Source organism: Atta cephalotes (assembly GCF_000143395.1).
Source record: "Atta cephalotes unplaced genomic scaffold scaffold00022, whole genome shotgun sequence".
In the NCBI taxonomy this organism is placed as follows: Eukaryota; Metazoa; Arthropoda; class Insecta; order Hymenoptera; family Formicidae; genus Atta; species Atta cephalotes.
The window spans coordinates 2,958,912-2,978,503 of NW_012130086.1; the positions used below are offsets into that span (position 1 = coordinate 2,958,912).

Genomic DNA, 19,592 nt, shown 5'->3' on the forward strand with positions numbered 1-19,592 from the left:
CTTTTATATTTCGTTTCCTGCAATTTGATCTGCGTTGGCCACTCTCTGTATATTGTGTCTATAAAAATTACTTTATTTTTGCCAAGATATGCCTAGTTCATGCTTCGGTCTTAATTTCTAAAATCCTAAAATTCAGCCAATGTAATACAGATTTCAGTTAGGATTCCAATTAAGACAGGCAGCCCTATTATTCTTGCGATAAGAGGCAATATCTCACGATCGCGGGTCATCTTCGAGTCAAATAGTTCTGAAACAAACGGCTTATTCGTGAAGTTCACCAGCCACGCTTTGGCTTTCATAATGAAGGAAAACCCTCAACCCGTCCTTCCGTTTCTTCGCGATCCACTCTACCCGTGGGAAAGCCCGCTTGGACGACGAGGCCGTTTAACAGTCCCCTGGTAACGGTAACGGAGTCGCGGCGACGCCAGGAATCGTGAAAAATCGCGCGCTTCGAACCTTCGCGAGCAAGCACGCGCGCGCGCGGTTAATGACGAAGAAACGGGTCCCGCGGAGTCCCGTAGTCGATTTTCGTCGAAAACCGGCTTCGAGACTTGTTCCCGGTCGTCTCTCACGCGGTTACGCCCGTCCCGTCGAATTGCGCGTACATAATCCGCCTCACCGCGCGTCAAATCGCACATTTACTGTTACGACGATCTATGAGAAATATATAGCGATTAGACGTCCAGCTGGCAATTTCCCGGATATATGTCTTGCTCGCGTCAAGCATAATTTATGGGATTCCCGAAATTAATGACACCCGCGATGCCTTCACTCGGTTAATGATTTTTGTACAGCGTAACAAGTTGTTAGACTCATGCACTCATGGTGGACTCATGGTGAATTCATCCATGGAACCGGGATAAGTTAATTAAAAGTCAAATGTTAATTTAAATGAATTAATCATGATTAAGAGTTGGATTTTTGTCCCTTCAACGACGAGGTTAACCATGTTGTATCACGAGTATGGCATTCCTGAAAATCCTGCTTGAGGATTTATTGACGTTCAATACCGGCTTCTTGCCGGAATTAGTTGGAATTGATATCGTTCTTGCGCTGCTTGATGCGTAATCGTTCAAATGAGTAGCGACCACTGGAGGTCCGCACTCACATGCTTGCGAGGATTTGTCCTTGTTTAACATTTGGTAAACAACAAGAAAACGATTCCATGAGCCTTTTATATCAAGTAGAATGTATCCTGAAAAATCTATATGATTCTGCATTATATCCATGTATATAGTAGAATTTCTATTATTAATCCATTATTACATTCATAATATCAAATTATACACGGAAATGATTTTGTCAAAGTATTTAAAAATTTAGATAGCTTTGAAAATAATTTTGGACTATCAAAATAATTATGTAAAAATTTCAAGCATAATGAGCGATGCTGCATAAAGCTTTGACATTTTAGTAACCAGTTTCAGCGTCCTATATGTATAATTATTTGGATAGTCCAACAAAATTATTTTCAAATTTGTAATTATAGCTAAATTTTTAGAAGTTTGAGCAAAATTTCCTTTCTGTATCTAATATTATAGAGTTATTTTTAATTATTTCTATAGATCGTCACTTGCTCTTACTCATTATTGTGTTAATCTAATTAAAACAATTGAAATAAATAATTCAAAAGAATATATTTTTGACTGAAATAGTTATTTACTAAACGTATGTTAATATGAACATTGTTTAAGTTAAAACTAATCACAAAAATGGATTGATTTACATTTTAACTCACAAAAATGAAAATTAGAAATAACAAAATATTATTTATTTCAGGGGATTGGATTATCATGCTCTTTCATATGTAACAATGTATTTACGACATGCTAGTTGGACGACATTCTTCGGATCTATTTAATCTATGACGCAATGTGATTAACTCACGTGTGATAAACAGAAACGAGTTTCTATCGAATGCGATGGAAATATTGAGATTCAGTCGACATCATGGAGAGTCTGAGCGAAGGTGATAAGGCTGTCTTGAAGACGATCTTCGATCCATTTCAATCGCTCGGTCAGTCTGATTTTTTAGACTTCTCGGTTTTCCAGAAAATTGGTACGTAGCTAATGATAATATAATACAGTACACGGAAAATTAATGTTGTGTTAACAGTATTATTTAATTGCAATCTAATTGAAAACTATTATTAATATATTATTGATTGTATAATATATTATTGTATATAATATATTATTGATTGTTTTCCTCCAATTTTTTATTAATATTTGAGAATAATATAGATATAGATATAGATTTATAGATATAGATATAGATAATATGGATATAGATTTTATTACAATTTTTTGAAAAAAAAGTGGAAATCACACACACAAATATTAAACAAAATATGTGAAATAGTTTATTATCATAGACTAAAAATAAAGATTTTAATTAATATAACGTTTTTTTCCTCCAAATTTTACAATTCATATTTTTTCGCCGTTGAGCTATAAAAATATCTGAAGTTTATTAAAACAAGAGCATGGCGTATTTGTTTTATTAACTGTTATCGAATTAACAATAAGATATTTTCGATTTGACTGCTGTCGGCAAAATAATGTTATTAATACATCATTTTTTTCCGCAATTATTAAGAGCATATCTATCAGAATGTTTAAAATGACAAACTTTCTTTTTACGATAAGATATTATAGATAGTAATAAAGTTATTATTATTTATAATTAGTCAAAAAATACGAATTAGAATTTCTTTATAAATTTTAAGTGCAATTTAATCTTGAAAAATATATTGTCTACTGTCCTTTTTAATTCTTCTCTGTTAAGCGATTTAAAGATTTCCAAGATTTCCATTCAATCTTAATGACGATGTAGTCGAGACACTTGTTACACTAGTTGGACACGATTCAAACCGCAGACTTCTCAGATCGCTCGAAAAATCTGCGAACGCTTAAAGCGTTACCCTGCGGGTAACCGCATTCGTCTGAAGCGAAGTTTACTCCGGCGCGAGCCATTCTCACGCGAGACATTCAGATCATCATGAATATGCAAGAAACTGCACGATGTGAGAACAGATAAAGTTTCTTGTTGTTGTATCTTCAAGGCTACGGTTTGCAGAGTGAATAAAATTATATGGAAAATTTTATATTGTCATTCAATTTCTTATAAACTGCAGTGTATCATATCGAAATAAACATAGATATACAATAATTATGTAATATTCATATTGCACAGTTTCTCTTAAAAATAGCTACATGTATTCTTTATATTAATTAATTTAGCTAATTATTTTGTAAAAGTAATAAAAGAAAGTCGAGGAAAATTAATATTTCATGAGTTAAGTATTTAGATATTGGGTTGTGACTTGTAAACAATAATTATTTTTATGTCTGCAATTAAAATAGGCAAAATTCCATTGTCAATATATTATTATATAGAATGATTAGAAAAATCATATTATGTAAGAAAAATTATATGGTTTCATTAAAAAAATATAGATAATATTAATGTTTTACTACAACGTATAAAAAAATTCTTACGTTATTTCCATGATAAAACTGTGAAATTTTTTTAGGTATTTTCTTCTGAAATGGGAAACAATTAAAATATTTGGAGTGTCAATTATAGATATTTTTCTATGTACGCTATACGTAATACACACATCTTTTTAAATATTTCATTAAGAAGAGACGGATGTCTTCGAGGAGGATTGCTTAGAACCGGATGTTCTGGACATCATAAAGAAGGCGATAATCTGCGCGGAAGCGAAGAACTTCGACGAATGCTTTCGACTTTTCGATCAAGCATTGAAGAAGGCACCTAAATCGCCGTCAATCTTAAACGACAGAGCGCAAGCTTTACGTTTGGCGAATCGACATGAAGGTATTTTTAATTGCAAAAATGAATATCTACAAATTTTTAGAGAAGAGAATTGTAACGTTTGATTATCACTCAAACTTATTATTTAGAGGCGTTAAAGGATCTGCATCTAGCGGTTGAACTGAGCGAAGGCAAAGGAAGGGCAAGCATCCAAGCACTCTGTCAACGTGGTGCACTTTATCGTTGGATGGAGCAAGATGACAAGGCCAGGGAAGATTTCACCCGTGCGGCTAAGGCTGGTTCGAGCTTCGCTAAATCGCAGCTGGTCGCTCTGAATCCTTACGCGGCTATGTGCAACGCGATGCTACAGAAGATGACATTCAAAACCAATCAATTTTAATCTAATATGGGATTGTAGGTCAAGATAATGACCATTTAATATATAACGCTTTATTTTATTTTATTTTATTTCCATATAGATAAATTCACGAGCGGATCCACAAGACCTACAGATCCTGATAATCGTATAATAATAATCGTAAAAGTAATAATATAATAATAATAGTAATAATAACAATAATTATTATTGGAAATTTCGCATAAAAATATAAATTATCTGTATTAAACTCGGAATATACATTCATCTGTAAAATCGGATCTAATTTCTGCTAAAAAAGAACTCGCGCTAAATCGCCGAACAACGAAGAAAACGTCAAGTTCTGTACCCGTAAAGATTCCCTCTCTTCCAGCTAAATTAGTTCTCCCTAGAACTAATTTAAAGATTATATCTAACGGAGAGAACTCGGTGCATATTAACTACATTGTCGGTAGACAATGTCGCATTGAGATAGATTGAAGACTTCGAACAGTACCATAATTTATTCAACGGAAATTGATAACGAAATTACACCTAATACGATTTCTTCATTGTACACACAAATGTTTATATAGATATTTATATATGTATAGAATAAAATATGCCTTATATCACGCTTACGCTTTTTTTTAGAGACAATACTTTACATTCACGTCAGTTACGGGAAATTCTGTTCATGCAAAAGTCACAAGCGATTTTTCCCACTCATTCATGATCGTATCCTTAAATGCAATAAATGTGGAGAATCTGCTACGGTCTGTTTCTTAGATTCGTGCATCGAATTCGACATTCGAATTAACCGCAAGCATATATCGATTTGAGTGATGATTAATGCGATAATTAATACAGCTGTTTGTCCCAGCAAACATGAAACTATCTACTTTTTTCTCAGTTTTCACGTTTTAAACCATAACGAAGTCTCGACTCGTATTAGATTTTTCGCTCTCCGAACCTTCCTCACTGCCATCTTCTCCTTCGGCTGAATCGGATGAAGTTTTCCTCTCTTCGCTAGGTAAAGCTAATTCCTCGTTAGATGCTTCCGTTGCTACAGGTTCTTTCTCTTCTCTAAGAACATAAAAATATAGAATCAGCAATATGTATTATATTAAAATGTCTTAAATATGAATCTCAAAACTTACTGAATTAATGGCGCATCTTCGGAATCAGAATCTTTCTCTTTCCTTCTTTTCTTTTTGCTGCTCTTCTTATCGCCATCCGACGTGGGACCATAATATTCGTACTGTAAAGATTTTTGCATCATAAATTTAAATTAAATGTTTGTCACTGCCGATGAAGGAACGTAATCAATTGTTAACCTGATATAATGGCCAGAAGGACGCAAAGAAGCCAACATCGGCTGTCAGATTAGGCAATAGCCATAGATGACATCTACCCAACGTGGGTACCCACAGAAGACAGAATACAATCATTCTAATGATAGCCAGTGCTAATATAAATACGAGAAATCCCGCAGCGGCGACACTTAAATAGTAAACTCCGTGACGGATAGTTAAGGGCCACAGTGGGAAGAGACAGACTCCTATTGCACCTAAAACTACAAGCGTACCAAAGAACCAATAATATACAGGAATCGGCTCGTATATCCACACATATGCGTCATTACAATCCACAAAGTATTGTTCCATGTGCATTTCTAGTCTCACCTGAAAACAAAATATGTTATTTACAAAAAAATAAAAGAAGAGAATTTTAGTGATACGAGTGAACGTTCACGCTTACTTTTGGCTTCTTCTTATGTTCTTTCCGTTCATCAATTTTCTCTTCGCCTTTCTCTTCCTTTTCCTTCACCACGATTGCATCTTTGTTTTCCTTGGAATCTTCTTTATCTATAGGTTTTTTGTCTTCTTTTGTAGTCTTCTTTTTAATACCCCGCATTTTATTAAGTTCTTCCTCTGATATCACCACCTTCTTGGCTCTGTGAAAGAACTTGTGCCTGAGCATCAGGTCCAAGAACTGGGAGACCTGCTCACGATTCTCGAACACCGTGCTCCAGGGTGAATTTTCCAATAGGGCATCGATTGCACGCGACCCAGTGAAGTACTCCACATTGTGAGTCCTATCAAACTTGGTTTTCTTCGACGGTACATTATTGCGGATCCACTTAGCTACCGCATACTCTTCCTTGGACGGTTTGTCCTGAGCGCCTTTAGTATCCAGACTGGCTACTTCCTATTACAAAAACAATAGCAATGTTAGACAGTTCATGAAGAAAACTCCAGCAGGGAAAGGATGCAGGGAACGCCTCAAAGGCGTTCGCCTCAAATGTGAGCTGTAAATTCGCGATCGTCTGTAAATTCGTGTTCCATGACCCTGAACAAGAGAATCATAGGAATCTCGAGATCTGTGTCTACGTCACTCGGATCAGCGCTTATCAGTGATGACAGGTTTCGCAAATCGACAGATTGAGAACGATCGCGTACGGTGATGCGAATCGCGTTTAATGTCGACCGATCGTGACGTACAATTAGTGGGTCACGTGCCGTTACGATTTCTCGTCCATATGCGACGCTTACATCTTTGCGCTTCCTATTTTTCCTGCGCTCCGCCATGCTGTAAATCCCGTGTCACGCTTGCGCGCACAGATCCGCTGCTCACGCTGCCGGCCGCCGAAGCTGCTGCGAACTGGCATATGCCGTATGCAAACACCACGGATGTGTACCCGAAGCAAGCACCGTGGTGACCAATGATGGCACGCGGAAATGATCTCCGCGTTTACTTCTCTTCCTTTTCCTTACTACTCCTCCTTCTTTTCTTCTTTCGCCTCTTTTTCTACGAGTTATTCGTCCCTTTCGGGACACAGGACACCACCTGGTGTTTACTGATTTACTCCGATTCACAAACTGAGAATAGCAGGAGCGCCGGTCGAGAAGTTCAGTGGCGCATCTGAGAAGCTTCTAGAAAAAGGTCGTGAAATGACGTGATCAGTAATGGAATGTCAATGGACCATCGATGATCGAGGTATCGAGAGAAGGATAAAAATGATGGCATTGTTGATCATTTTGGATTTTGATCACTCCGATTGAATGCAGTCTATCAAATCAAAAGCTGCATTCAGCAGAAACAGGTTTGCACCTGTAAGATTTTTTTAATATGATTTATGTAGATATTTAAATCTAATGGGGAACTAAGGATTGCTCTAGGAAAAGAACCTGTAATTATTAAAGAATTTTACACAGTTGCAAAACTGCTTTTTCTGCCAAACAATTGCCTATTTATTTACAACTGTTTTCATTGTGATTTATGGATCATGATAAAAGATCGAGATATGAATAGTTCAAATAAAGAAAAATTAAACGAGAATAATATACATAAAAAATATGTGTATAATTTTTCAGAATATTTGAATAACTTTTCAGAAAATTTTCCAGATTTTTCAATATAAATTATTGAAACACTTTTTGAAAGTATCTTTATATATGTAAATTTTGAAATATTTCAAAATATCCAAGAGATTCTTTTACTTGAATTTTTGAAGTTTTTTTCTCTCTTTCTCTTTAACTTGAAAAGAAAAAGAGAAGAGATGAACCGTGCATGAAATTCAGCTAAAAAACCTTTAACCTTAAAAATCTTGGAATACCTCAGAATTCATATGTATAAAGAATTTATACATATTTATTTATTTTTTAGAAAAGACGTATAAATTTTATCGGCATTTTTGAAAAGTGTTTTAATTGCAAAAAGTCTGAGGATCGCCCAAACAGAACAAGTTATTATGATATCAAAATGACTCCAGAATGATCATTAAAAATCATTTTTCAATCATTTCCGTTTTATTTTACTGTCATTTTGACGTGACTTGTTGTTCTGCTCCTGCCTTCTGCGAGGAGTGTTCTAAAAATTTTTTTCAGAAATTCTATTAAAAAAGAACAAGCGCTCTTTATCTTAAACACGATGGCTCCAGCTGACACCAGTTGACACTGCTGACAGCGTAGTAACTTTAAACTCCTATAGAAAGCGTTGCTTTCGAAGCCGATTCTCATTCGCCTGCGGATCACCCGTCTACGTTACACGCGTTGGGGACGATCACGCTTTTGTTTGTCAGTGCTGTTCAGTACTGTTCCCGCTGGTGTGTTCGTGACTCGTGTGTTCCGTGTGTGAGCATCAGTGATCGTTGCGGGTAAACAAAGGCGGGTATATTCAGCGTGCACCATCGGAGTTTTATGTACGGCGTGAATATGCGCGAACGCGAAGAGTTATCGAGGTGTTTTCTACCGGGCCAGCCGGCCCAGATCTCGCTGCCACCGCCGCCGCCGTCGCCACGAGCTCCAGGCTTGGACGCCTTGCACAGTCTCTGCAAGCAGATCTACCCGGACCAGAGTAATCCGCTGACAGTCACGGCGATCGTGAAATATTGGTAAGAACCCGGCAACGGCAACGACGGCGAAGAATGTCTCGAAGGAGATTTGTTCGTTTTGCCGAAAGTCACAGGTGGCTTGGATATTTGACGTGGCGATTGATGTTCTGTTAAATAGTCGATTAATTAATTTTGTGTCTTTTTGAAGCCTTTTAGCTTAATTATTTTCTTAATTGCGTTTATTGTGCTATTAATTTTATTTTATCTGATTGTGCATAATTCTCTCTATTATTGATATTTTATGGTCGGGTAGAATGATAGAATTTCCTGCAAAGCGTTGTATCAATTTTCTTATCGAGTCAATGCACTGAAATTGCTTTAAATCGTATGAGAGATACGCTTCTCTGAGAAACATAGGAACTCAATTTTTCCACTCTTCCCTCGCGAGAAAAAGCGATTACAACGACTATATTTAGTCTCCCCTTTTACATACATAAAACCGGATATCCTGTCAGCTGACTTGAGTTTTCCCTTTAGGTTAGGAGGACCTGATCCCCTCGACTATATCAGTATGTACGCCAATTCAGGATATCCCGATCTCGGAGTACCTCCACATTGGCATTATATCAGGTAAGAATATGTTTACACTAGTGTCAAATTAAAAATTTATTATCAGGATATTCCAGTCTGTGCGGACTCATCTAGAATCTAAAAACCTGGAGCAAACAATTTATTGCCATAGTTTTATTTAAAATTTAACTAAGGATTATAAGAAATAATCTTATACAGCAATTTTTGAGTTAATGAATTAATGAATTGTGTTTATAAAATGAATTTTGAACATTTTAGAGTTTAGAATGTTTTCTTCTCTTGTTTCTGATTTGAGAATAGGAAAATATTAAATTTTGTAATTATAACTTTTAATCATAAATTTCAGGAAGTTAAACTTCCAAATCTTCCTCTTGAATTCTATAGAACAAGATGACTTGGAAAAGATTTTTCTTCTTTATTTATTTTTAAGTGCAGGGGAAGTCCCGTTTTGGTCTCAATTAGGGAGTAAAAGGGGATTATATTCTTTGAAATTTAGACTGTCTAAAATTGAAGTACCTCATATAACAGTTTTTAACATCAGATTTTTATTTTTCTACTTAGGATTTTAGACTCAGTTTCATAACTCATGATTAACTCTTAACCGAGGTTTAACTTAAGAGTTAAACTTAAGATTTAACTTAAGAAGCAACTTTTTCATTTCTTTCTGATGCTAAAATTGGAAAGAGAAATAAGTTGTACCTCAAGTAAGTGTTAATCATGAGTTGTAAAACTGAATCTTAATATATTATTTAGGATGCGCTTGTATGAAATAAGAGATAATTTAAGACTTGCATGTTTGTTAAGTTTAAGTGAATACAAACTATGGCAGATGCGCGATATATAGATGCTACCGTTTCATTCCGATGTTTCATTGGAATTTGTGTGCGGAATGACGAATGATCTTCCGCCAAAGGGTGCGGGTTCCTTTCCCTTTTTTCTTCGCGCCGGCGACCCTCGCTTCTTCAATTTCAGACAGCTGTCCTAATACTACTCCGTGCTTCTCTATATATAGAGAGCGTGTAGGATGCAGGAGGAACAGTCGTTTAAATCGCGGGGAGTCGGAAATAGAAGCGCCGGACTTCCCCTTTTTCGTCTGCGCCGGCTAATTATACTTTGCCAAACTTTGACGGAAAGTCTACGTACTTTTTTGCACGCAAGATATCGTTGAGTCTTTCTTTTTTGCGCGTAATATTTTTTTAAATATTCCCTTCATTCGCTATTTGATTTTTATTACTATATTCAGAAATTATTTTTAAAAATAAGAGCATAACAAAAAAAACATAGCACAGAAACATTTATTTAACATTATACTTCGTTTATTTAAATACAGTTTAGGACTGTCCGATTTACACGGCGATGGCCGGTTGCATCCTAAACCTGGCTCAGGCCGTGCCAGTGGATTTGGATTCGAGTTGACCTTTCGTCTGGCTCGTGAAAGGGGCGAGACGACGCCGCCCACGTGGCCGGCAAACGTGATGCAGCAATTGGCCAAATATGTTTTCAATTCTGGGAATACGTTGATGCCGGGCGACCATGTCTCTTGGCATGCTCCACTGGACGGTAGAAATGGTTGTATCACCCAGATTTTGATGGGACAAGACCCGCAGCTTCCGACGTCAATCTCGACACCCCACGGCAACGTATGTATAAAAGGCTCAAGCCCGTATTCCTAAAACATGATTTAATGATTTTCAGATTCATTTTAAGATTCTACAGATAAATAAAATTGATAACTTAGCCATATTATATTTATTTAGCTCTAAATTGCGAATTAAATAAAAAATAAAAAGAGAATCTGCCTTAAATAGAATCTGCCTTAAAATGAATTGCATCGTTGTGATCCTTCATTGTTGGAAATAGGTCTCGTTTGTTCAAATCGTCGGCGTTACTTCTGAGGAACTACAGGCAGCTCAACACTGGAACGGTTTGGGTGTAGTTAATCTATTAAGAAGTGCTAGAGGCTGTGGCCCGTGGTTAGTCACCGACATGAGAAGAATGCATTCTGCTATGGAGGATGATCCTTCCATAGCTGAGAAAATACAGTGTGGCATTGAGAGAGATGGATCAAATACTAGCGGTGTGTCCGCCAAATGTTGGTAAGTGACAATTGATTAATAGAATCAGGAATTTGAGTTTAAGACCATAGCCTTATGCCCGTATCAGATTAGAGATTGAGATTGAGATTGAATTTGATTTATCAAAGCAAAGTTTACTAAATTTGATTTTAATTTCATTTTTTTTTTGGTTAATTTCAATCTCAATCTCTAATCTAATACGAGTATTATTTGTATGTAGGTGGGTGCAAATAACAAACGATAGAAGCATGGAGAGATATAGGGAGAAAAGGAACGATTCCGATGACGACGAGGACGTGAAGCCGATCGTGAAGACAGAGAGATTGTCACCTTGTGAGCAGCAGGACGCCAATGTCTCTGACGAAAATAATATTAGAGCTTTGCCCGGATTACATCTAACGTTCAATCTTGAAGCTGGCTCGTTATTACCGTTGGCAATAAAGTTAGTCATGATAGAATTGAAATTCGTGCAGCAGAGCTGCAACAGCAACGTCCGATGAATAATGTAATATTGATATTGCAGGGGTCGTGTGATGCATGGGAGGCATTTCACATTCAAATCTATATTGTCTCACTCGGCTGTTACGATAGTCGCGCCGTCTGTTACGGGCACTTTTGTGTCCAAAGAGAAACCGTATGTCGTTCAAGGACCATGGCTGCAGGTACTTCTCTCGGAAGAATTGTCCGAGAAAATGGCCGAAGAGTTTCAAGTTCTGAACGCGCCAGATAAGGTAACAATGTGTAAGATTGCTTTAAAACGATGATAGGAAGTCTCCAAGCAAACGAAAATGGATTAAAATTTTTTCTATCCGAATGCGTATTTTAAATAGCGCATACTTTTTTTGGATTTAATTGGATTCAATTGGATTCAATTAGATTCAGTTGGATTCAATTGGATTGAAAAACTGCATCCTATTCATTTTGTATTTCCTATTCAAAATTTTGAATTGAACAATTATGTTTATGTGCACAGAAAAAGCTAATATTATTTTTAAATTGAAAGACATAGAGACATGCTCCATGCAATTCCTAAATGAATAAAAATGCGTTCAGAATTGAAAAGCATTCATTTTAACATTCGGGAAAAAATTTCTGAAAATTTGAATCAATTTCAATTCATTTCAATCCATTCTCGTTTGCTGGACTTGTTTAATTATTTTGGAACAAATCGATATTGAGTATTGCTGAATGTTTTAATATATCTTATTATAGATCCAATTGCCAAAGACATTTTCTTGGCCGGAACATAATTTAGTCATCACCATCATCAATGATTAAAACTGTCCAATGATGCAATCCATGAAGATTACTCTTCACTCTGATTAAATATATTTAAGTTAAAGATAGGACAATGAAAGTATTATCGAGCCTCATTGTAGGTCGAATCTTTTTATTTATAACTACGACGTTTCCCATGACTCTCTAGCGTAAGATTTTATAATTTATAAATGTTATCCTACGCATTTAAATGTTCATCAATGTGCGAAAGCAGAGATTTGCGCATGTTTCCAGATGTGTTTTTTTTTTACTAAAAAAAAAAGCGATGTATTTTTCTATATATATATAAACGTTCCAACGTCTCTCTTTTACAAATTGATGCATACTTATATACATGAAAAATTTCTACAATGCTTGTTAGATTGTTTAACTTGACATATTGTTATATCAATGCAAAAATGATATGTAAAAAAGTGTTACAAGTTTTTTATATATACTTCACTATGTACATAATACGACGTAAATTGTATATGCTATTTTACGACGAAATTTGAGATGCGCCTTACATTGTTACATATAATAAACGTTTATGTAAATATATATCTTATAGAGATATTCGTATTTCACAAAGAAAAATCTTACGTAATTATATCAATTTTTCTTTTATGTTGATCGATATCGCCTGTTATTTCGTTTCTTTGGCCTCCTGCCCGTCTTTCTCTCGCGAAGACACGCATCCTGGCTGTGACTCCTTACCATCGAATTGTTATTATTGCCGCTTTGCGTCACGTGTTGCCCAAACATATTGAACAGCTTCGTGTGGGAATTCTGAAGTATCGATATGACATTGAAATCAATCACACGTATCAAAGCATTGAATGCGCACGGTCGTTTTTTACGAAAATAAGAAATCGCAGTACATATCATCAAGTTTGCAATCTTCAAATCACAGCAATAAGTCTATTTTTTCTGCATTCCGATGATTCTTATGATAAAATAATCTCGCCGTTGGGTAAGTTTTGTATTTATATGTAAAATATAAACAAAGAGCCGTTAAAAACGTCCGCGTTAAATGAATGTTTAACGCGACGTTCTGTCGGATCAAAAACCAGATAATGCACCATGCGACCACGCGCGGATCTCTAAATCTTGATTGATATCAGTCGCAAGAGTAGTCTACAAAGTAGTTTACCTGGTTTTTGCACCGTAGTTTTCCCATGTCACACCGACGGCAGCGGTATTCCTTGCGAGACACGCGCACGAACGATTTAAAGCACTTCACCTTGTTTGACAATTCTAAAAAGCAGGGTACCACATTTGCAAGCGATCGCACAATATAATGATGGTAATAGGGAACAGTATCGGCCAAAATGAGACTTATTTTTAAGATATATTTTATCTTATAAAAAATTTTGATTGTTGCATAAACAGTAATTTAAATTAGAAAAGATTTTTCCTTTTTTTATTTTTTAAGTGCGGGAAGTCCCGTTTTGGCTTCGATTGGGAAATAAAATGGAATTACATTCTTTGAAACTTGGAGCGTTAAAAATTCAGGTATCTCAGATATAAGACATAAAAATAACAATTTTTTTATGTACTTTCTGTAGAGCTCAAAACTGATAAGTGCGATTGTTTACTAATTTGCGAGCGACTCTTAACCCTTCGGATTATCGGGTGCGAATCGTTGATTCGCCATTGTTGACAATAATAATTATCGCGAGATACTTGGTATGTACCCTCTTAAGAAGATTCATGAACATCTTAACGGCCCCGGTACATAAGACAATGACAATGCAGGCAGAAGCAAAGTCCTCGACGTCATCGCAGCTGATGTTGCTAATGACATTAACGATTCCTCGAAAAACATTGGCAAAGGTCTGCATCGCGTCGATGCACAAATCTCGAATAAAGCAGATCACCTAAAAATCCAATTATTTAATATTCTTACAGGTTCTCCTCAAATAGGATGTGTATATGAATATATATATCTTCTTATTGCATACTTCCGATTACTTGAAATAAATTAGAAAATGCGACTCTAATTCCAGACTCTAATTCCATTTTAAAAAGGTATTTTTATCTATTTAACCTTTGTTTTGAATTGATGGATATACAATCGTATTCACAATATATTTAAAATGTAATTATAAGTATAAGCGCATTATTGTCACCTGAAATATTAATTTCATCATCACGAGTATTAGTTCAACTAGCCTCGCTAAGCAATCAAATATGATGATCAGGATGAGTTCGATGGTCTCCCAGATCCAACAAGCGACTTGCCATAAAAGATTTACAAATTGATCGGAGATACTGGATATTTGGTTTTTCATGATCAGTCATTACTGTTAAGATTTATACTTTGCCATAAAAATTTCACGAATTAAAACTGAAGCAATCGTGTCAATCGTCCAAAATAATAGAGAAAGACAGAGAGAGTTAGAGGAGTAGGTGGTTAATTTGAATAAAACAAAAAGCAATGGAGCTTATTGCGCTGTCTGAAATTGTCTGCATATTTCTTACGAGAAAAAGGACAAAGATCGGGAGATATGTTATTATATTTAAGATTATCTTAAGTAAGTACATTCTTAAGATAAGCCAATCACATTAATTAATATTTTTCAATATTAAGACAATCTTAAAATAAGAACAGATTATGAATAAGAGGATTCATTTAACAATTTCAAAATCTGTTTTATTGATATAAAGCAATATGAAGCTGTAATTACAATCAATGTATCGCACATATATATATATATATATATATAAAGTGATAGCTAGAATAAATGGCGCGTGGATTGCTGCTTGAAAATAATGAGACTATAGCTTATTAATCAAAATCTGGCAGTATATTCACTATGTGGTCTGCTTAATCATATTATAAGATTTAATGAGAAAGATCATCGTTAATAACCATTACAACGCACTCGCTGTTGTAATTTCTCAATGTCGTTCGTCGATTTCTTCTAATCCTGAATTCAGTGTTAATACTGAAAATCTATAATACTCATAACGTGTGCTATAGATTTTCAGTATTAACAATGAATTTTGTAACTCAAATCGGTCAGTTCTCGAAAAAACGTCTGATTGCACTCGCGTCGCGGAGTGTAAATGGATCACGCGAGTCCCGCGAGAATCGGCAACACAAGGACGATCAGCGGCGCGAGATTCCTCGACGACGCGTTGCACGCGTCCGCATCGCTGCAAGATTGCACACATCCGCGCACGTACCTACGAGGTATTCGTGAATGTTTAAAAATGATAAATTTCGACTTCCGATATTTAGCTTGTCTTACTTGTCGTCGAAATAGAAACCACCGCAGTGGGACATTCTGATAATCTCGGAGTCCGTTGTCAAGGTTCCGCTGTCTAATGCGCAACCCCTCACCATCAAGGTCACACCGGATTCATCTAAGCCGTCAAGTCAATTAAGATACAATTTAATATACATCAACACGAAATTCTCACAAAAATTTAATACTGAATGATAATAATTAATTATTTATTTTAAATATTAAAAGCAGTTTAATAAAAAAGAAATAATTTCTAGTATTAAATAATAATAAAAATAATTAATTTAGTACAAAATAAGTAATTTCCAGTAATTTATTAAATTGGCCAAGTCAATGAATTGTCAATTTAAGATGCAATGTTTAATGTACTTATCAATGTGAAATTCTCATTTCTTACACAGATTTAATACTAGAAGATATAAGTGATTAATTGCTAATTTTGGATTTAAATTGGATTTCTGTAAGAAACGGTCGATTTTAACATAATAAAGATATAAAAAAAAAATGAATAAAAATAGTATATTATGTTACTTGGGTAACTTGGGTTTATTACCATATACGCCGGCAATCTTGAGACAAGCGGTCGCTGGGAAGAGGCCATCCCGGCCTTTCCTACCTCCTAAGCAGGGCGACTCCAAGAAAGCGCGGCTCCCATTGTTGTGAAATGGGTCATCGCAGGGTTTGTTGTCGCCATCGATCGAGACACACTTGAAACAGTCGATGGCCCACCCTGCAGAACAGGCAAGTTGCACTCGTAAAACGAAACGAAAAAGAGTGTGGTAAATAAAACTTGGCAACCCGACATCTCTTGTATTTGGAGAAATATCTCTCCAATGTTTTGTTCTAGATATAAAATTCTTGTCAATGATAAGAAGCAAGTGATAAGGATTTTTACATCATCAGGAAATTAAGAATGCAATGATATTATATACAATATATAAAATAATATTATATACAATAAATAATACTAAATAATACTATGGCAATCTAACATCTCTGTTTGGGACATATCTCGTTTACTCGAACGTTTTATTCTAGATACAAAATTTCATTTGTCAATGCTGTTATAAAATGTTATAAAATTCTTGAATGTGTTTATACATTTGGATCCAATGAGGAATTAAGGGCAAGACCAATTATATTAGAGAATTTTACAACAGTTGAAAAGCTGCTTTTTCTGCTGAACGCCATTGATAGAAACGAATGTTAACGGGATGCTGAAGTGATCAAATTATCGACACTATAATCGTATAAAAATCTCCGAATTAACTGAGCAAAATAAAAAATTCTTTTACGGGATTAAAATAGATGCAATATTAAGAAAAATGGTGCAGTGATGCAGTGGATTTTATATTAAAAAAGTATCGAAAAAAAGTTAAGTAAGTTTTTAACTTTTTTTTTATTTTAATATAAAGTCCTGCATCACCTCCTAATTTTGCGTCTATTTTAATTCTGTAAAAGGATTTTTGATTCTGTTCAGTCAATTTGGAAATTTTTATACATAACATCGATAATTTGATCACTTCGACATCCCTTTAAGAATTTTTATATCATCAGGAAATGAAGAAATGATAAATAAAACTTGGCAATCTGACATCTCTCGTTTGGATGTTTTGTTTTAGAATCAAAATTTCACTTGCCATTGATAAGGAGCGAGTATTAAAGAATTTTTGTCGTCAGAGAATTTTTATGTCGAGGAGAGATCTGTGATTTACAAGATGGTCTCGAAGCTCGAGCGGCACCAAAGCAAGCTATTTTTATATATAAAACAGCACAAACTATACACATCGCGCGTTAACAACTTGTCCTCGAAAGCAATGTGTGCAATCCGATTATCGATCTTGTTCACGCGAGATTCGCAGATAGTCGTATCATTCTTTAGATCTCGTTATTAAGAAAGATTGCGATTGCTTATTTTCGGAAGATCGCAACTACTTCGGTATCTAATCGTCTACCGACCTCTTTGGAAGAAGGCGATAACGGTGAGCACAAGACAAACGATCCGGGGATTCCCTACGTTCATGCTTCGGCGACCCGGAGGCGTTGGTTCCCGATGGAGTCGCACTCTCGTTGACGTCAGCTTCTACATCCCGGATTATGATGATATCGAGCGGATTTCACGCCGGAGACCATCTCAGTCGCGAACCTGACGTTCTCCAATCGTTCCCAACCGATTGTCCAACGTCGTCGCGGTCGTCGTCGCAGTGTAGAATGATTCACAGGGCATCGAGTGACTGGCCGGACGGCTCTCTCGATCGCACTCCGTTGACGTTATTAACGTATACAATGTTTTGACGGCTGGTTGCCAAGGCAATTCACTGACTCGTCGTCGTACAGACCTCGATCTCGCCCTCGCCGAAGATTTGAGAGTGATCGATGGACTTTGGTCGAACGTCGTCGTCATCGCCGACCGACGGCAGTAGGTCCTCATCTGTCGTCGATCGCGAAATCGGGCTCGACTTGGTCTTTACACGCCATTCTGTGAACGCTCCTCGCATGATCCCACCCTGGGACACGTACATATGTGCGACACGCGAATAGTGGGTGCAGTTAGAATTTACGATAGTGAAAAAAAATACTAACGAAAGTATATAAATTCATGATTTTTTGTTCATTTATTTAGTTTTGTTCTTATTCAAATGATTTGTCTGCAGTGCGCTAAATATATTGTGACTTGATATCTTCAAGATGCTAGAAGAATCTAAGCCCTCATATGTTTCCATTTCTTTCGGTAAGACTAAGAGCTAAGATCAATCGAAAAGTGGAATATATGAAACAAATGTGCAGGAGATTTCATAGAATTTGAACATAAAATTAATGATGATTAATGATTTAAAAGAATGACGAATTCAAGGATAACTGAACAGATATGTCATTTGAAATAATTGAAAGATCATTCCTTAAAAGATGAGACTCAATCTATTACAGTCTTTAAAAAATTAAATTAAATATTTATATAAAGATTGTGTGCGGAAAGTCAATTAAATATCTATATATTAGATCATAAATATACATTTAGATAAATAATTTTTTTAAGTCTTGTCTGAAGACGTGATAATATATAAGCTAAGATAATTTCTGAATTTTTAATCTAATTAATTTTGGATTCTCTCTCACGATCTAATGAATTTTTCAAAAACTTAACTTACTAATCGCAAGAAAATATTTTCGAGAACTTTACATTAAATAATGTAGCGTGTTTAACAGTATTTAACTTGATTGAAAATATTGGAAGGAAATTAGAAGTATTGACGAAAAAATAAATTCAAAGCAGATTGAAATAATTTAATCAATAATTATATACTTATATTCTTATCAAATTATAATGCTAAGATTATTACTATGTTAATATCGATCATAGATGCTTGATGCATATTTTATTTAAAAAAGTTAGAAAAATAATATATTAATTATAAGTTAATACAATAACATAATTAATTAATTTCGAATCTGTATGTACTCAGCAAACACAAAATAGATATTTATATAACATATATATAACTCATATAACTGTTATACAACATTATATATAATTGTTCTATTCTGTATTTGTATTGTTATATTCAAGAATTAGAAAGAGATGAAGAATAAGTTGAATTAATTAAGAGTTAACCGCGAGTTGTGGAACTGGGTGTAAGTCGAATTTCATTTTTATTTTCATCAATACAAAACAATATCTATTATTCTTTAAATACTGAGTTTAAAATCTTTTCTGTTTTATAAAGCTGCTCGTTTCGTTGTTTTTTCGTGAGTCATTCGGATAGTTGGATAATGAGATAGTGAGTTATATCGGACAATTGTGAACAGTCAGCGAGACTTCTGATGACTGTGTTTTGTTAGAAATAAATATGAGGAAGATAAAGTAGGACAAAGAGAATACGATATTATTATAGTTATTAAGGTATTAATTTCATTCATGCTGACGTTTGACGCTTATTTTTAG

General features: G+C 35.2%; 5 protein-coding genes across 5 annotated transcripts; 2 read left to right on the forward strand and 3 right to left on the reverse strand.

The window, feature by feature from the left end:
• Positions 1 to 1,950: 1,950 nt before the first annotated feature.
• Positions 1,951 to 4,181, forward strand: LOC105619586 (tetratricopeptide repeat protein 36 homolog). The gene is made up of 3 exons (XM_012201104.1): positions 1,951 to 2,059; positions 3,647 to 3,844; positions 3,931 to 4,181. The coding sequence occupies exons 1-3, from the start codon at positions 1,951 to 1,953 to the stop codon at positions 4,179 to 4,181; spliced, it is 558 nt and encodes a 185-aa protein (XP_012056494.1).
• An 878-nt stretch (positions 4,182 to 5,059) lies between these two features.
• Positions 5,060 to 6,727, reverse strand: LOC105619587 (translocation protein SEC62). Its single transcript, XM_012201105.1, has 5 exons — positions 6,692 to 6,727; positions 5,898 to 6,347; positions 5,474 to 5,821; positions 5,297 to 5,397; positions 5,060 to 5,222 (listed from the first exon to the last, which is right to left on the reverse strand). Exons 1-5 carry the CDS (start codon positions 6,725 to 6,727, stop codon positions 5,060 to 5,062), a joined length of 1,098 nt encoding a protein of 365 aa, XP_012056495.1.
• Positions 6,728 to 8,338: 1,611 nt separating this feature from the next.
• LOC105619588 (suppressor of fused homolog) lies at positions 8,339 to 12,666 on the forward strand. Its single transcript, XM_012201106.1, has 7 exons — positions 8,339 to 8,532; positions 9,010 to 9,102; positions 10,394 to 10,703; positions 10,924 to 11,159; positions 11,359 to 11,580; positions 11,662 to 11,869; positions 12,351 to 12,666. Exons 1-7 carry the CDS (start codon positions 8,339 to 8,341, stop codon positions 12,414 to 12,416), a joined length of 1,329 nt encoding a protein of 442 aa, XP_012056496.1. The 3' UTR covers positions 12,417 to 12,666.
• Positions 12,667 to 13,019: 353 nt separating this feature from the next.
• On the reverse strand, positions 13,020 to 14,689 carry LOC105619712. The gene is made up of 3 exons (XM_012201230.1): positions 14,528 to 14,689; positions 14,093 to 14,275; positions 13,020 to 13,184 (listed from the first exon to the last, which is right to left on the reverse strand). The coding sequence occupies exons 1-3, from the start codon at positions 14,687 to 14,689 to the stop codon at positions 13,020 to 13,022; spliced, it is 510 nt and encodes a 169-aa protein (XP_012056620.1).
• A 783-nt stretch (positions 14,690 to 15,472) lies between these two features.
• On the reverse strand, positions 15,473 to 17,672 carry LOC105619589. Its single transcript, XM_012201107.1, has 4 exons — positions 17,609 to 17,672; positions 16,203 to 16,379; positions 15,653 to 15,767; positions 15,473 to 15,587 (listed from the first exon to the last, which is right to left on the reverse strand). The coding sequence occupies exons 1-4, from the start codon at positions 17,670 to 17,672 to the stop codon at positions 15,473 to 15,475; spliced, it is 471 nt and encodes a 156-aa protein (XP_012056497.1).
• Positions 17,673 to 19,592: the final 1,920 nt, after the last annotated feature.

What these genes read in the sequence shown, in the direction of transcription:
- LOC105619586 (XM_012201104.1), top strand. Translation starts at nt 1,951, where the DNA reads ATGGAGAGTCTGAGCGAAGGTGATAAGGCTGTCTTGAAGACGATCTTC. An exon ending in CTCGGTTTTCCAGAAAATTG is followed by an intron (nt 2,060 to 3,646) that starts GTACGTAGCTAA and finishes TATTTCATTAAG; the next exon opens with AAGAGACGGATGTCTTCGAG. An exon ending in TTTGGCGAATCGACATGAAG is followed by an intron (nt 3,845 to 3,930) that starts GTATTTTTAATT and finishes CTTATTATTTAG; the next exon opens with AGGCGTTAAAGGATCTGCAT.
- LOC105619588 (XM_012201106.1), top strand. Translation starts at nt 8,339, where the DNA reads ATGTACGGCGTGAATATGCGCGAACGCGAAGAGTTATCGAGGTGTTTT. An exon ending in ACGGCGATCGTGAAATATTG is followed by an intron (nt 8,533 to 9,009) that starts GTAAGAACCCGG and finishes TTTTCCCTTTAG; the next exon opens with GTTAGGAGGACCTGATCCCC. An exon ending in TTATTACCGTTGGCAATAAA is followed by an intron (nt 11,581 to 11,661) that starts GTTAGTCATGAT and finishes TTGATATTGCAG; the next exon opens with GGGTCGTGTGATGCATGGGA.
- LOC105619587 (XM_012201105.1), bottom strand. Translation starts at nt 6,727, where the DNA reads ATGGCGGAGCGCAGGAAAAATAGGAAGCGCAAAGAT. An exon ending in AAAATAGGAAGCGCAAAGAT is followed by an intron (nt 6,348 to 6,691) that starts GTAAGCGTCGCA and finishes TTTTTGTAATAG; the next exon opens with GAAGTAGCCAGTCTGGATAC. An exon ending in AACATAAGAAGAAGCCAAAA is followed by an intron (nt 5,822 to 5,897) that starts GTAAGCGTGAAC and finishes TTTTGTTTTCAG; the next exon opens with GTGAGACTAGAAATGCACAT.
- LOC105619712 (XM_012201230.1), bottom strand. Translation starts at nt 14,689, where the DNA reads ATGAAAAACCAAATATCCAGTATCTCCGATCAATTTGTAAATCTTTTA. An exon ending in TGATGAAATTAATATTTCAG is followed by an intron (nt 14,276 to 14,527) that starts GTGACAATAATG and finishes TTGGATTTTTAG; the next exon opens with GTGATCTGCTTTATTCGAGA. An exon ending in TCATGAATCTTCTTAAGAGG is followed by an intron (nt 13,185 to 14,092) that starts GTACATACCAAG and finishes TCGATACTTCAG; the next exon opens with AATTCCCACACGAAGCTGTT.
- LOC105619589 (XM_012201107.1), bottom strand. Translation starts at nt 17,672, where the DNA reads ATGAACGTAGGGAATCCCCGGATCGTTTGTCTTGTGCTCACCGTTATC. An exon ending in CAAGATTGCCGGCGTATATG is followed by an intron (nt 15,768 to 16,202) that starts GTAATAAACCCA and finishes TTGACGGCTTAG; the next exon opens with ATGAATCCGGTGTGACCTTG. An exon ending in GGTTTCTATTTCGACGACAA is followed by an intron (nt 15,588 to 15,652) that starts GTAAGACAAGCT and finishes AATACCTCGTAG; the next exon opens with GTACGTGCGCGGATGTGTGC.